At 46.2% G+C, this 13,019-nt stretch overlaps 1 protein-coding gene across 1 annotated transcript in view; it reads right to left on the minus strand.

Annotated features, from left to right (window-relative positions):
- RAB26 (RAB26, member RAS oncogene family) overlaps positions 1-13,019 on the minus strand; it is a 382,574-nt gene that overhangs the window by 9,426 nt on the left and 360,129 nt on the right. Inside the window, exons 6-7 of the mRNA XM_077449361.1 lie at positions 10,826-10,891; positions 8,898-8,954 (exon numbers count right to left, since the gene is read on the minus strand). Coding sequence (XP_077305487.1) covers positions 8,898-8,954; positions 10,826-10,891 — 123 coding nt within the window. The remainder of the gene's footprint in view (positions 1-8,897; positions 8,955-10,825; positions 10,892-13,019) is intronic.

Consider the following 13,019-nt stretch of genomic DNA (forward strand, 5'->3'; position numbering starts at 1 on the left):
TCGGGGGTCTTGTCCCCCTCTTCGGTTCTTCTGCCGGGCCACCGCGCCTTCTTATAGCTCTTTTACAGGCGGTGGCCCGGTCTTCTGTCGTCGTCGTCGCCGCCGCCTTCCGTTCTTCTTCTTCTTCTTCTTCTCCAGGAGATGTTGACACGACGCTCTCTCCGGCCGGAATGCCAGAGCCGCCCTGCGCTGCCACTTATATAGGGACAATGGGGCGGTGTCACATGGGTTGATGTCACATGGGTTGGTCACATGGGTTGATGTCACATGGTAAGGGGGCGGGGTCACCATGTGACATCAACCCATGTGACCAACCCATGTGACATCAACCCATGTGACACCGCCCATTGTCCCTATATAAGTGGCAGCGCAGGGCGGCTCTGGCATTCCGGCCGGAGAGAGCGTCGTGTCAACATCTCCTGGAGAAGAAGAAGAAGAAGAACGGAAGGCGGCGGCGGCGACGACAGAAGACCGGGCCACCGCCTGTAAAAGAGCTATAAGAAGGCGCGGTGGCCCGGCAGAAGAACCGAAGAGGGGGACAAGACCCCCGAAGTCGGGAGAAGAGGCCGGCGGCGGGGAGGAAGAAAGCCGGACTCCTCCGCTAGTAAAAGAGCTACAAGAAGATAGCGGAGGAGTCCGGCGAGAAGACCCCCGAAGACGGAAGACCCCCGGAGCTGTGCAATAAAATATTTTTTCCCTGTGTTGTGTTTTTTTTTTGTACTTTTTTTCCACAGGTGAATGGGTAGGGGTACATTGTACCCCATACTCATTCACATAGGGTGGGGGGCCGGTATCCGGGGGCCCCCTTATTAAAGGGGGCTCCCGGATTCCGATAAGCCCCCCGCCCGCAGACCCCGACAACCAACGGCCAGGGTTGTCGGGAAGAGGCCCTTGTCCTCATCGACATGGGGACAAGGTGCTTTGGGGTGGGGGGGCCGCACGCCCCCCCTCCCCCAAGGCACCCCCCCATGTTGAGGGCACGCGGCCTGGTACGGCTCAGGAGGGGGGGGCCGCCCGCTCGTCCCCACCCCCTTTCCTGGCCGGCCGGGTAGCGTGCTCGGATAAGGGTCTGGTGTGGATCTGGGGGGGACCCCCACGCCGTTTTTTCGGCGTAGGGGGTTCCCCTTGGAATCCATACCAGACCTAAGGGCCTGGTATGCTCTCGGAGGGGGAACCCACGCCAAATTTTTTTCAGAAATTTGCCGTGGAGTTCCCTCTTGAGAGCTGATAATTCTGTCAAAGTCGCCTCCGTATAAACGGAGATCCGACTTGGAGGCGATCTCCATTGAAATCAATGGGTACCAGTCGCCTACAAGTCGGATAGAAGTAGTACAGGAACCTTTTCTGAAGTCGGAGCGACTTCAGTAGTGTGCATTAAGACGGCTCTCATTCACTTACATTGCTTTTTAAATGTTGTCCGACCTGAGGCGACTAGGGGCGACCTGAAGTCGGATCAGGAGTTGCCCCTGTGTGAATGGGCTCTAAAGAAAAGGCATGTTACATGTTGAAGCTTGTTTAAAGTTTGCTGCACAACATTTAGACAAGCCTGTGAAATACTGGGAAAATATAGTTCTGCTCAGATGAGCCCATAATTGAACTCTTTGGATGCCATATGCAACTGTGTTTCAAGAAAAGGAAAGAACAGGGTGGGACTTTAATTGTGCCTCAGAGGAATACAAGGAAAAATAAAATACACATATTATGAAAAAATTTATAAACTTTATTCAACTGCCACGAGGCAGTGCCTTCTAAAAAAACAAAATTAAGATAAGTTACAATCTTTGTAAGCTCAGGGTGTGCAAATCCCACACCATTAGAAGAGATGTGGCCTACGCGTTTCACGGATTTAATTTTGCTTCGTCGGGGCCTTGCAAGCAGCACAGTGGGAAATCACATTCATTCTAAAAATATTAATAAACAATACATGAATAACATGATTTACATGAATACAAATATGTAGAAAAAAGACATAGTAATACATTTGTTTTACATTAGTGTGTATAAATGCATATCATGTAAAAACACTTAATGCAATCTATATGTTATATTATAAAATATCTAATAATATATACATACAGTTACATTACATAGTTCATGAACAGCAGTGTTTACACATGCATGAAGTGTTTAAGTCAAAGTACTCTAAATAAAGTACAAATCTAAGAGAGTGTATTAAAGATATCTACATATGAAAATGTGCTTGTCTATGTATATAGACATGGACAGTTTTATTCCAAAGACATGCATTTTGACTCACCCAGAGATTGCAAATAGGAGACGCCAGCTCAGAGCGACTTAAATTAGGCCTATGTGCCCGTGGGGATGCTCCACCTCACCACGATGGAGGAAAAATTACGGAGGGGGGACCCCCTATATGAAGATGAAGGAATCTAATGAACCTTGTAAACTAAATGGAGAGGAGGAAAAGAGAAAGAGAAACTGAATGAAGGGAAAAAGAAGGAGACGAGAAGGGAAGGACAGAGGGAGAAAGGAGAAGAAAAAGAAAAGTAATAAGAAAGGGGGGAAGGGGGACGGGGAGGCCTAGAAACAAGTGAAGAAAAGGATTGAAAAGGAGGGGGAAGGGAAAAAGGAGGAGGGGGGAAGGGGAAAGGGAAGGAGGGGGAGGAAAGAAAAAGGAGAGGGGCGGGATAAAGAAAAGGGGGAGGAGAGAAAAAGTGGGAGAGAGTAGGGGGAAAAAAAAGAAAGAGAGAAAAAGAGGGAAGGGAAGAGAGGGGAAGAGGGGTATGTGCTGGTGAGAGAGAAGTGTTGGTGGGGTTGAGGTACATAATTACTTACCCAAAATATATCCTATAGTTAATAGTTACTTCTATAGGGAGCTCAAACATGCGCTCAATGCCAGCCGGTCAAGTAGGATGGAATTGGAGAAAACTGAATATATATGCGAACTTTAAAGAAAGTCCGTGGGCAAAAGCCTCAAAAGAAGGACCTATTTAGACAGAGGCAGATGCAAACTTGGATGAGGAGATTGAACAGACACGTCTGTAGAGCAAGAAATGGAAGATAGAGTGTCCATACCTATAGTGTTATAATGATTCAAAAAACGTCTTTCCTCCACGTCCCTCACATATGGAGAGATGAACCGCTGAAGAGAGACTATAAAAATATACTATTTGTAGACAAGGAGGTCGCCATTCCTCGTTCAAAGGGGTATGTATAGGGGGAGGATCCCCGGGGTCGCTCCCGTCGTCCGGACCGTGGGAAATCAACAAGTGGACCCAAAGGATCCGGAGAGACGGGAGCGAGCCCAACTGTGCAAACTGAGCCGCGGGGATGCATGCTTGCAAAAATCCCCTGTTCATGTCCCACCACCGTACATTCCAGGTGGAGGAGGAAGGGGGCGGTCACTCTATCCGGCTTGCCCTGATAGGCCGCGGGGGGAGGAAACGGAGCCACACCTGATGGTGGGGGATTGAGCTTGATCGGCGTAGCGTAAAGCCGGAACTGATAGGCAACCAGCGTCTGCTACACTGCGCTCCACACGGGAGAGGGGGAGTGACCAAATACCTAGCAGCTTGAAAGCCGATAGGCATTGGTGGCCCCCGACTAGGTTCTGGTGGAAACGTTTCCGGGGCGCCTCATGTTGGTAGCTGGCTGACAATAGATGTGGTCATAGATACGGCCAATACTTTGACAGACACCCCAGGGAGTGCACAGACACGGGCATGGCCATAAAATCCCCTGAGTTGGGAGTAACATCCAGTCCTGGAGCGAGACAAGGGGGCATACTTCAAAATAAATGAGTTAATACATAAATAGTTATTTGCATATAAATAAAAAAACATTTAATAAACAATTTTTTGCAGTTTCTCAATACATTCAAAACACAGCTGAGCATCCAAAGTGTACATACAGGTTTCAAAGCATTCATATTTGCAGAGTATGACGGGGTGAATTAAGTACATGTAATGCTTTACACATTTGCTATAGAGTTATAAATTAACTAAATGTAAATAACATCAAATAACTAAAGAGAAAAGACGAAGAGTGGGGGAGGGAGGGGGAAATTTTGGTTGTTATAGAAAGGATGCGTAGCTAATAGCATCATTAAGGCCTGGTGGCTGGGCCACCTCTAGCTTAAAAATCCACATAGCCTCCACCTGGAGAATTTTCTGGTCAAAATTACCCCCACGGGTTGGTAGATGTACCCGAGCTAAAACCTGAAATTTCAAAGAATCCGTGTTGTAGTCATGAGACTCTATCTTTGGATGCCATAATACACACCATGTTTGGAGATCAAATGGCACATCGCCCCAAAAACACCCCAATACCAACAGTGAAGTTTGGAGGTGAGAACATCATGGTGTGGGGTTGTTTTTCAACTGGCAAACCTCATGTGATCGAAGGAAGGGTGAATGGGAAAATGTACCAAGACATTCTTCATAAAAATTTGCTGCCATCTACCAGGATGATGAAGATGAAAGGGGGGTGGACATTTCAGAAAGACAATGATCCCAAACACAAAGCCAAGAAAATGCTTAATTGGTATCAAAGAAAAAAAAAATAATGCTGCTAGAATGGCCCAGCCAACCACCTGACTTGAATCCAATAGAAAATCTATGAAAAGAACTAAAGATCAGAGTTGATAGAAGAAGCGACTAGTTTCTCCATACAGGAGGTGACTTGAAGCTGTCATTATCAACAAAGGATTTCGTTTTCGAAGTATTAAATACATTTCAGTTGGCGTCTTCAATACTTTTTCCCTGTGTCATTCCATTCTATGACACATAACCTAATTTTTATGGTATCCCCTGACCAGACTATATTCTCCCAGTATTTCACAGGCTTGTCTAAATGTTGTGCAGCAAACTTTAAACAAGATTCAACATGTAGCATGCATTTTCTTCAGCAATGGAGTCTTGTGTGGTGAGCACGCATACAGGCCATAGCGGTTGAGTGCATTACTTATTGTCTTTTTTGAAACAATTGTACCTGCTAATTCCAGGTCTTTCTGAAGCTCTCCACAATTGGTCCTTGGCTCTTGGACAACTATTCTAATTCTTTCAGAAATCTTGTGAGGAGCACCTGGTCGGTTTATGGTGAAATTATGTTCTTTCTACTTCCAGATTATGGCCCCAACAGTACTCACTGGATCATTCAGAAGTTTAGAAATCCTTCTGTGACCAATGCCATCAGTATGCTTTGCGACAATAAGGATGTGAAGGTCTTGAGAGAGCTCTTTGCTTTTACCCATCAGTGGCGTAGCGTGGGTTGTCAGCACCCGGGGAAAGTCAAGTAATTTGCGCCCCTTAACCTGTGGACTTTTAGCACCCAAGAATGGGGTCCCAGGTTCCGCCACTCACAGACGGAGCTTCTGATTGGCTGCCTGCAGCCTTTTATTATTGGTTAGATCTGAGATATCTCTTTGATTACAGTAATCAAAGAGATATCTTCTCAGTATCAACCAATAATAAAAGGCTGCGTGCAGCCAATCAGAGGCTTAGATTGCAAATAATGAGGAACGCCTATATACAGTAGAGCAGGCAGCCAAAAATAAACCAGACATAAGGGTTGTGCATATTATTTAGTGATAGATATAATACAGGAGACAGACAGAAACTGCAGGCATACTATAGAAGATGGTCAGAGACTGCAGAGATTCTACAGTAGACAGTAAGAGACTGCAGACATGGTACAGAAGATGATAAGAAACTGCAGCCATGGTACATGAGATGGTAAGAGACTGCAGACATACTACAAGAGATGGTCAGAGACTTCAGACATACTACAAGAGATGGCCAGAGACTTCAGACATACTACAGGAGATGGTCAAAGACTGCAGATATACTACAGGAGAGGTTCAGAGATTGCAGACATACTACAGGAGACGTTCAGAGACTGCAGACACACTACAAGATATGGTCAGAGACTGCAGACATACTATAGGCAGGGCGTTTTCTCTTAGAGAATAAATCCAGGACCTCAACCACACCACCGCCTAACAGAGTGCAGTGTTCAGGAGTGCAGTACATACAGAGTTCATGAGTGTACTGCGTACAGAGTGCAAAGATCAGGAGTTCCCTAAGTACAGAGTGTAAAGTTTAGGAGAGTGCTAGGTACAGAGTTCAGAGTGTACTTCATACAGAGTCAAGAGCTCAAGAGTGCACTGCAAACAGAGTTCAGGAGTGCACTGTGCACACCGTGCAGACTTCAGAGGTGTGCTATGTACAGAGTGCAAAGATTAGGAGTGTGCTATATACAAAGATAAAAGATTAAGACTCTACTACGTACAGAGTGCAAAGTTCAGGAGAGCGCTAGGTACAGAGTGCAGGGTTCAGGAGTGCACTATATACAGAGTGAGGAGCTCAAGAGTGCACAGAGTCCAGGAGTGCACTACGCAGAGTGAGCAGAGTTCAGAAGTGCGCTTCCAGTAAGAGCTCTTCTCTCACCCCCAAATCCTCTCCTCCCCACCTACAAAGTATCAGAGAGAGGGGCTGCTACAGAAGAGCAGCTACAACTTACAGTAGGAGTGCAATGTTATGTGTGTATAGGGGGCATTAGTGCAAAGAGGGGGTATAGGCGATGATATTGGTGCCAAGTTAATGGGGCATTGGTGCTAAATGGGGGGGGGGGGGGGGGTGGCAATGTGCTAGTTTATAACTTGGGGGAGAGCTGGAACACTGGTGCTAAGTGGGGGGAGTGGGGGGTGTTTAGGATAAGTGGGGGGAAAGGGGGACACCTTGGGATAAGTGGGGGATATTAGGCATACATGGGAGGATAGGAGAAACATTTGGGATAAGTGGTGGGAAAGGAAGGACATTGGGGATAAGTGGGGGGGGGATATGTGGGGGGAGAGGGTGGACATTTAGGATAAGTGGTGGGACAGGAGGAACATAGGGGGACAGGAGGAACATTGGGGGGACAGGAGGGACATTGAGGATAAGTGGGAGGACAGGAGGAATATTGGGGGACAGGAGGAACATTGGGAGGACAGGACGGACATTGGGTATAAGTGGGGGGACAGGAGGGACATTGAGAATAAGTGGGTGACAGGGGGAAAATTGGGGGGGCAGGAGGGACATTGGGGGGCAGGAGGAACATTGGGGGATAGGAGGGACATTGAGGATAAGTGGAAGGACAGGAGGGACATTAGGGATAATTGGAGGGACAGGAGGAACATTGGGGGGAAAGGAGGGACATTGGGGGGACAGAAGGAACATTTGATGGGACAGGAGGGACATTTGGGGGGGGACAGGATGGACATTTGGGGGGGACAGGATGGACATTGGGGATAATTGGGGGACAGGAGGAACAGTGGGGAGACAGGAGGGACACTGGGGATAATTGGGGGGAAAGGAGGAACAGTGGGGAGACAGGAGGGACATTGTGGATAATTGGGAGGACAGGAGCAACAGTGGGGAGACAGGAGGGACATTGGAGATTAGTGGGGTAGATGGAGATGCTCGTTTGTATGTATGTAGTAGTATACACTGTGTGACTGTACTATACATCTGTGTCACATACCACAGTTCACTTAGTCAGGAAGATCCCCGGAGATGCAATTTCATTACATGTGCTGCCCTGTGGGATAGAGCAGGTGCCGCCGTGCCAGTCCCAGACTGGCTGCCACAATGGGGAAAAGGGAAAATCCAGTCTAGCGCGGAGGAGGAGAAGACGACAGAGAGGCAGAGGCGGAATCCCCCAGAGCAACCCAGCCCCTGCCACCGCACAATGACACCCGTTTGTCCAATCACCGTGCAGCCGCTGCCCATCCCTGAGCCACAACATGGCGGCTGAAGCACAGGGAGTGACACCGTTCATAGGATGGAGTGACACTGGCACCGGATGCTGCGCTGCGCCCCCTAAATTTTGCGCCCGGTGCCACACCCCCCACGCTACGCCACTGCCCATCATGAGATGTTTCTTGTGTGACACCTTGGTGATGAGACACCTTTCTATAAGCCATCAGTTGAGACTGAACCAGCTGATATTAATTTGCACTGACAAGGGGAAGGGTTGCTTTCTAATTACTGATAGATTTCAGCTGGTGTTTTGGCTTTCCATGCCTTTATGCACCTCCCTTTCTTCATGTGTTCTATACCTTTACCCTGTGTCATTCCATTTTATTACACATAACTTAATTGCTGAACGTATTTGTTTTGGTTTCTTTGTATGTATGGATTGCATGGGTTTTTACCGACATGTAATAAAAACTTTATGTCAATAGCACCTTTAGAAATATATTTACCTAGAAAAATGGTGACGTGTTCAAGTCTTATTTTACCCGCTGTGCGTCTTCAGAATGAGCCTTTATACATTTGGCCTTCTATGGCAAAATATGGCAGAAGGTCTCATGTTGGCACCTAATATCACCACAGCTGATAATAGATCTAAACCCAATCCCTAAAATCTCATATAAGTTTTAACATGTTGATGTCATTTTAAGTTGTCTTCAATATTTTAAAAAAAAGTGCAACATTCAGTAAAAGAACAACTGGTGATCCTGCCATGAAGGTCCTTGTTCAGTCACTTCCTGTTACAGGGTGTCAACTGTCTCCCATCCCTACACCTGCACTGTTACCCAGTCATATGGTGGAGACTACTAGGGGCCATGCCAGCACATATTGTGTAGCCATGGTCTTCTGCTGTCACCATCAGGAAGCCGGTCCAGAGCAATAAAGTGTAGTCAATGATGGAGCGAGTGCATGTAGATAGGAAGTGGCTGAAAAGGGCTAGAGGAGGTCGGCAGCACTGAGATGAAAAAAATTAAAACACAATTTTATTAAAACAAATGACAATTGTCTATAGTCTGTAGATCTAAATTAAATGTCATCAAACCCTAGTTTGATGACATTTACATCAATACATGTAAATGTCATCAAACTAGGCTTTAGATCTACAACATTGTACTTTAGGTAGGTTTTATATATCCAACTCACCTTTGCCAGCCGCTCTCCATCTTCCATCTTGACGACCCGTTCATGAGTGGAGTCCACCTGAGAGGAGATGAAAACAAATCACAACTGAAATGAGGCCATTACTGGACAGCTTGACTCGGGAATCCTGTGACCGGGTTTTGCACACCCTGATGCATTAAGCAATTCAAAAAAATAATTGTTCTCTGGACCAGAATTTCATTTTACAAATCAGAAGAATGCCAGGGCCCTAGTGAGGAGTGTGAACACATGTTTTATGCATTGTGAGCTTTCAAGTAAATGATGAATATTTAACGAGAGCTAAAGTCTTTTCAGCACCAGACTGGGAAACCTATTACACGATTATTACGATTTAACCCTTTGCTTGCTAAGTGGAATTACAATATGACCAAAGCTGTACCCCAAGATCGACTCCACCATTCTGATGAATCCAAAAGTGCGAGGCAGGGCAGCAGAATCAATTATAAAACAAAACATCAGTCAGCTGTACAATTAACAAGACAGCCACCTACTGCAAAGGTTAATAGCTGGCTTTGTTTAGGCTGAAAGTAATATGTAGTGATACTTACCTTATTCTTCACCCAGCAGCCAGCTCTCCTCCGCTCTCTGACTCTCCTAGGATGTTGACGGGTCCTTGACAACTTCATGTACAATGCAGAACCACTGGACAAGATGAGATTGGAGAGGCTGTGAGCGGTGAAGAGGACCAGTTACATGGCAGAAGGAAGCAGGGGCGGACTGACCTTTTGAGCACTCGGGCACTGCCTGAGGGCCCCATGCCACTAAGGGTCCCCATCGGGGTTGCCAGCCTCAATAAAACCAGGAACAGTATGTAAACATCTATGATTTTTAAAAAAATCCAAAGATTATAGCTGCCCCGCCACTCCAGTACCTTTTCAGTGTGTGTATGTGTATTCTGTGTGTGCATATTGTGTGTCTGTGTGTGTATACTGAATGTGTTTGTGTGTGTGTGTGTGTGTGTGTATACTGTGTGGCCCCATAATCTATTGCCTGGGGGCCCCTATAATCTCCTATTGCCCGGGGGCCCCATGAGTTGTCAGTCTGCCCCTGGAAGGAAGCCTACGGAGCAAGCAATAAGGAAAATATTTTACCCTCTAGATTAGTGGTCTCCAAATGATGGCCCTTTACTTATTTTTATCCAACCCTTGGGGCATTATTCTCCCTACTGTCTGCAGCAGTGGGGGCATATTTCCTGCCACTGACACTAATAATGGGTGACTATTCCTCCCAATGACACTAATGAAGGGGCACTATTCCTCCCACTGACACCGATGATCGTGTCAGGGCCTCAAGGGGATTGTTGTGCTTCTCCAATGGGATGCTTATGCTGGGTGGACTGGAACATTGTGCTGCTACTAGGGGCTTACCCGTTAAGAGGAGCCGTGCCGCTCAGGCCTTCCACACGCTGGTCACTGAGGCAGTCTCAGTCGGGGTCAGTCCACTCCACAAAGGACAGCAGTGAGCTGGGAAACTGGAAGTGACGCAATGCAGTATCACAAAAAGCGCCACCCAATGCCCACCGTCCTCCGGTCCCCCACCAATTAATAGATAGGAAAGGAGGACGGAGAAGAATGAGTGTAGAGTGGGGAGTGTTTGGGGCGCATCACTTGCTCCCTGAACACTCCCTAAACATGGGCAAATCAGCGTCCCCAAATCAGCTGATTGCAAGCTGGGAAGCTTCCCATAGACCGCTGTGTATCCGGCGCCTAGACTCTGTTAAAGGGTAAAGGGCCACCTTTTTTTGTGTGTGAATAGCTTGGGGGGGGGGGGGGGAACGGCACCCGTGTGCCCCCTATGGACGGGTCACCACTGGTTGGGAGCTTGCTAGGTCAGGACAAACAATGGGGACAAGCAACTTCCAGCGGCCCTTGCAGGGGTAGCTCTGTAATTCTCTTTAATCTTTTCCTCACCTTGTTTCCAAGAAGCATGATGACCACATCTTTCTGGGCATACTCATTGATCTCAGTCAGCCAGGCCTGTAAGAAAACATTTTGTTAATTATAATGCTGGATGGGTGCTGAACTATACTTCACTCAATGCATCCAAAAACTTTTGGTCAAATAAATTCCCAAATCTGGTATGAAATGATATAGCAAAGAACAAAAATGGAGCGTGTGACCGCAGCCATAATGTGTGTCTCAGTCAAAAGAAATACAGGAGATGATGCTGCTGACCACTTGCTAGTGAAATTTAAAAAAATAGCTCTTTCTATAGAAGACTGGATACTTACCTCTCCAGTGTGCAACAAGTCAGGATTTGATGTTCAAAGTCCAGAATTTAAGCCTGTCTGAGCTGTCAGAAAAAAGGGGACAGAGAGCTGAAATGACACACCGCAGAGCTCAGTGACAAGAGCTCTGAGAGCTGATTGGAGGTAAGGACACACCTTCCTTCACACTGCACACACAAACAGAGCTGAGGCTGTCAATCACAGCACCCTCTCCTGTCACCTTTTTTCTCTTGGTGTCAGGAAATCTTGACAGAAGCAACTTATGCAGATAACAGACAAATTAGGCGGCAGACAGAAATGAGACGTAGTTCTCTGGATAGAGACATATACACTATAGAGGGTTCTGCTTTGTTCATATTTTATGCCATAGGTTTACAACCACTTTAAAGTATTGTATTGCAGAAGCAATTCTTTAGATTGTATTGGAAGTGACAGAGTTTCTGAGCCACTGACTCAAAAACGCATGCAACAAGAGAAATGAGAGCACATCATCTGTCTATTTGGCCTTTAAATCAGAACGTATTGAAGATACAAATTCAGCAAGGCAGCCAGGCACCTCACATTTTCAGAAGCAGAGATTGGTAATGACAATAGAGGCAACTCTTGTCTATACAGTGAAGTTTACTAGAATAATAGATCCAATTCACTAAGCTATAACATGCTACAACGTGTATGAGCGCGAGGAGTAAAAAACGTTTGTTGTTATGGAGCCTAGAAGCCACAGCTGCAGCGCTTTTTTGAGATGTATTACAGAAAACGCTGTGCATGGCTATACACACATAACCGCTGCCACTCACGTTTACATGCATACGCATATTTTTCAAGGATGTAAACTCATATAGATAAGATTGACACTTCACTGTATGTCTTTCCTTTCCTTAAAGACTACACTTCTGTAACAGATCTCACATACATCTCAAGGTGCCAAAACATTCTATCACCAGCCGGTGTTGGTGTCCCTGGCACCTTGTTAGTACTGTAACAAACTAACGCTCCGCCACAAAAAAAAAAAAAAAAAGATGGTGTAAACAATCACTCTGCATTGCTATAAAATTCCACTAGATGGCAATCATGATCCAGTACACAGCAGCAAAACTTTTTTAAAAGGAAGTTTGCTCATTCTATAAGTAGACAATTTTTTTGACAGCACTCCACTTAGTGAATTTGAGAGTGATTGTCATCCAGTCTCTGGGACCAAAGTACTGTCACTGAATAATAAGCTTTTTAAATGATTAATGCTTGAAAGAGACAAAAAAAATGCCTCCATCTATCATAGGTTGTTAGCAATAGCAATGTAGCGCTGAAGATAAACTGTAATGAGTCAATCGGTCAAATCAATCAATCAATGGTACTCAGGAGTAAGCCGTGTCACTGCGGTTCTTGGAGACAAACAACAAGACTCTGGGGGGTGGGGGGGGGGGGGAGAGCGTTAGTAAGCAATCTGTCAATAAAATCAGATCTCTGCATAGCATATACATGGATGTGCTCCAACTATTAAGGTTTTTTTGATCGTTTTTGATGTATTTGTGAGCTCTGCACTTAGAACAACTGGTCAGGTGTGTGTTTTACTGTACTTTAACCAGCAGGTGGTGGTGGTGGTGGTGGGGTGGGATTTATAAGTCACAGCAGGAATTTAACCCAAGAAAATATCTGGTTTTAATGGGGGCACAGTGTAAGCAGCACTCTGTCCCTTTTTGAGGGGTACTGTGGATACCAAGCTAGCATAATCAGTAGTGCACCCCCCCCACGCTGTTGGATCATGCTGTTCGGTGGGAGACGTACAGCTAATTTGTTTTGATTGACAGTGCTAGTCTCAGGTGCCAGGTGCTGACAAGCTCCACCACTATGCATGCAGGGGGAGGGGGTGCATCAGTGTG

This window comes from Lithobates pipiens, unplaced genomic scaffold, assembly GCF_037356315.1.
Source record: "Lithobates pipiens isolate NorthernLeopardFrog02 unplaced genomic scaffold, aLitPip1_a1.2 Scaffold_22, whole genome shotgun sequence".
Taxonomy (NCBI): domain Eukaryota; kingdom Metazoa; phylum Chordata; class Amphibia; order Anura; family Ranidae; genus Lithobates; species Lithobates pipiens.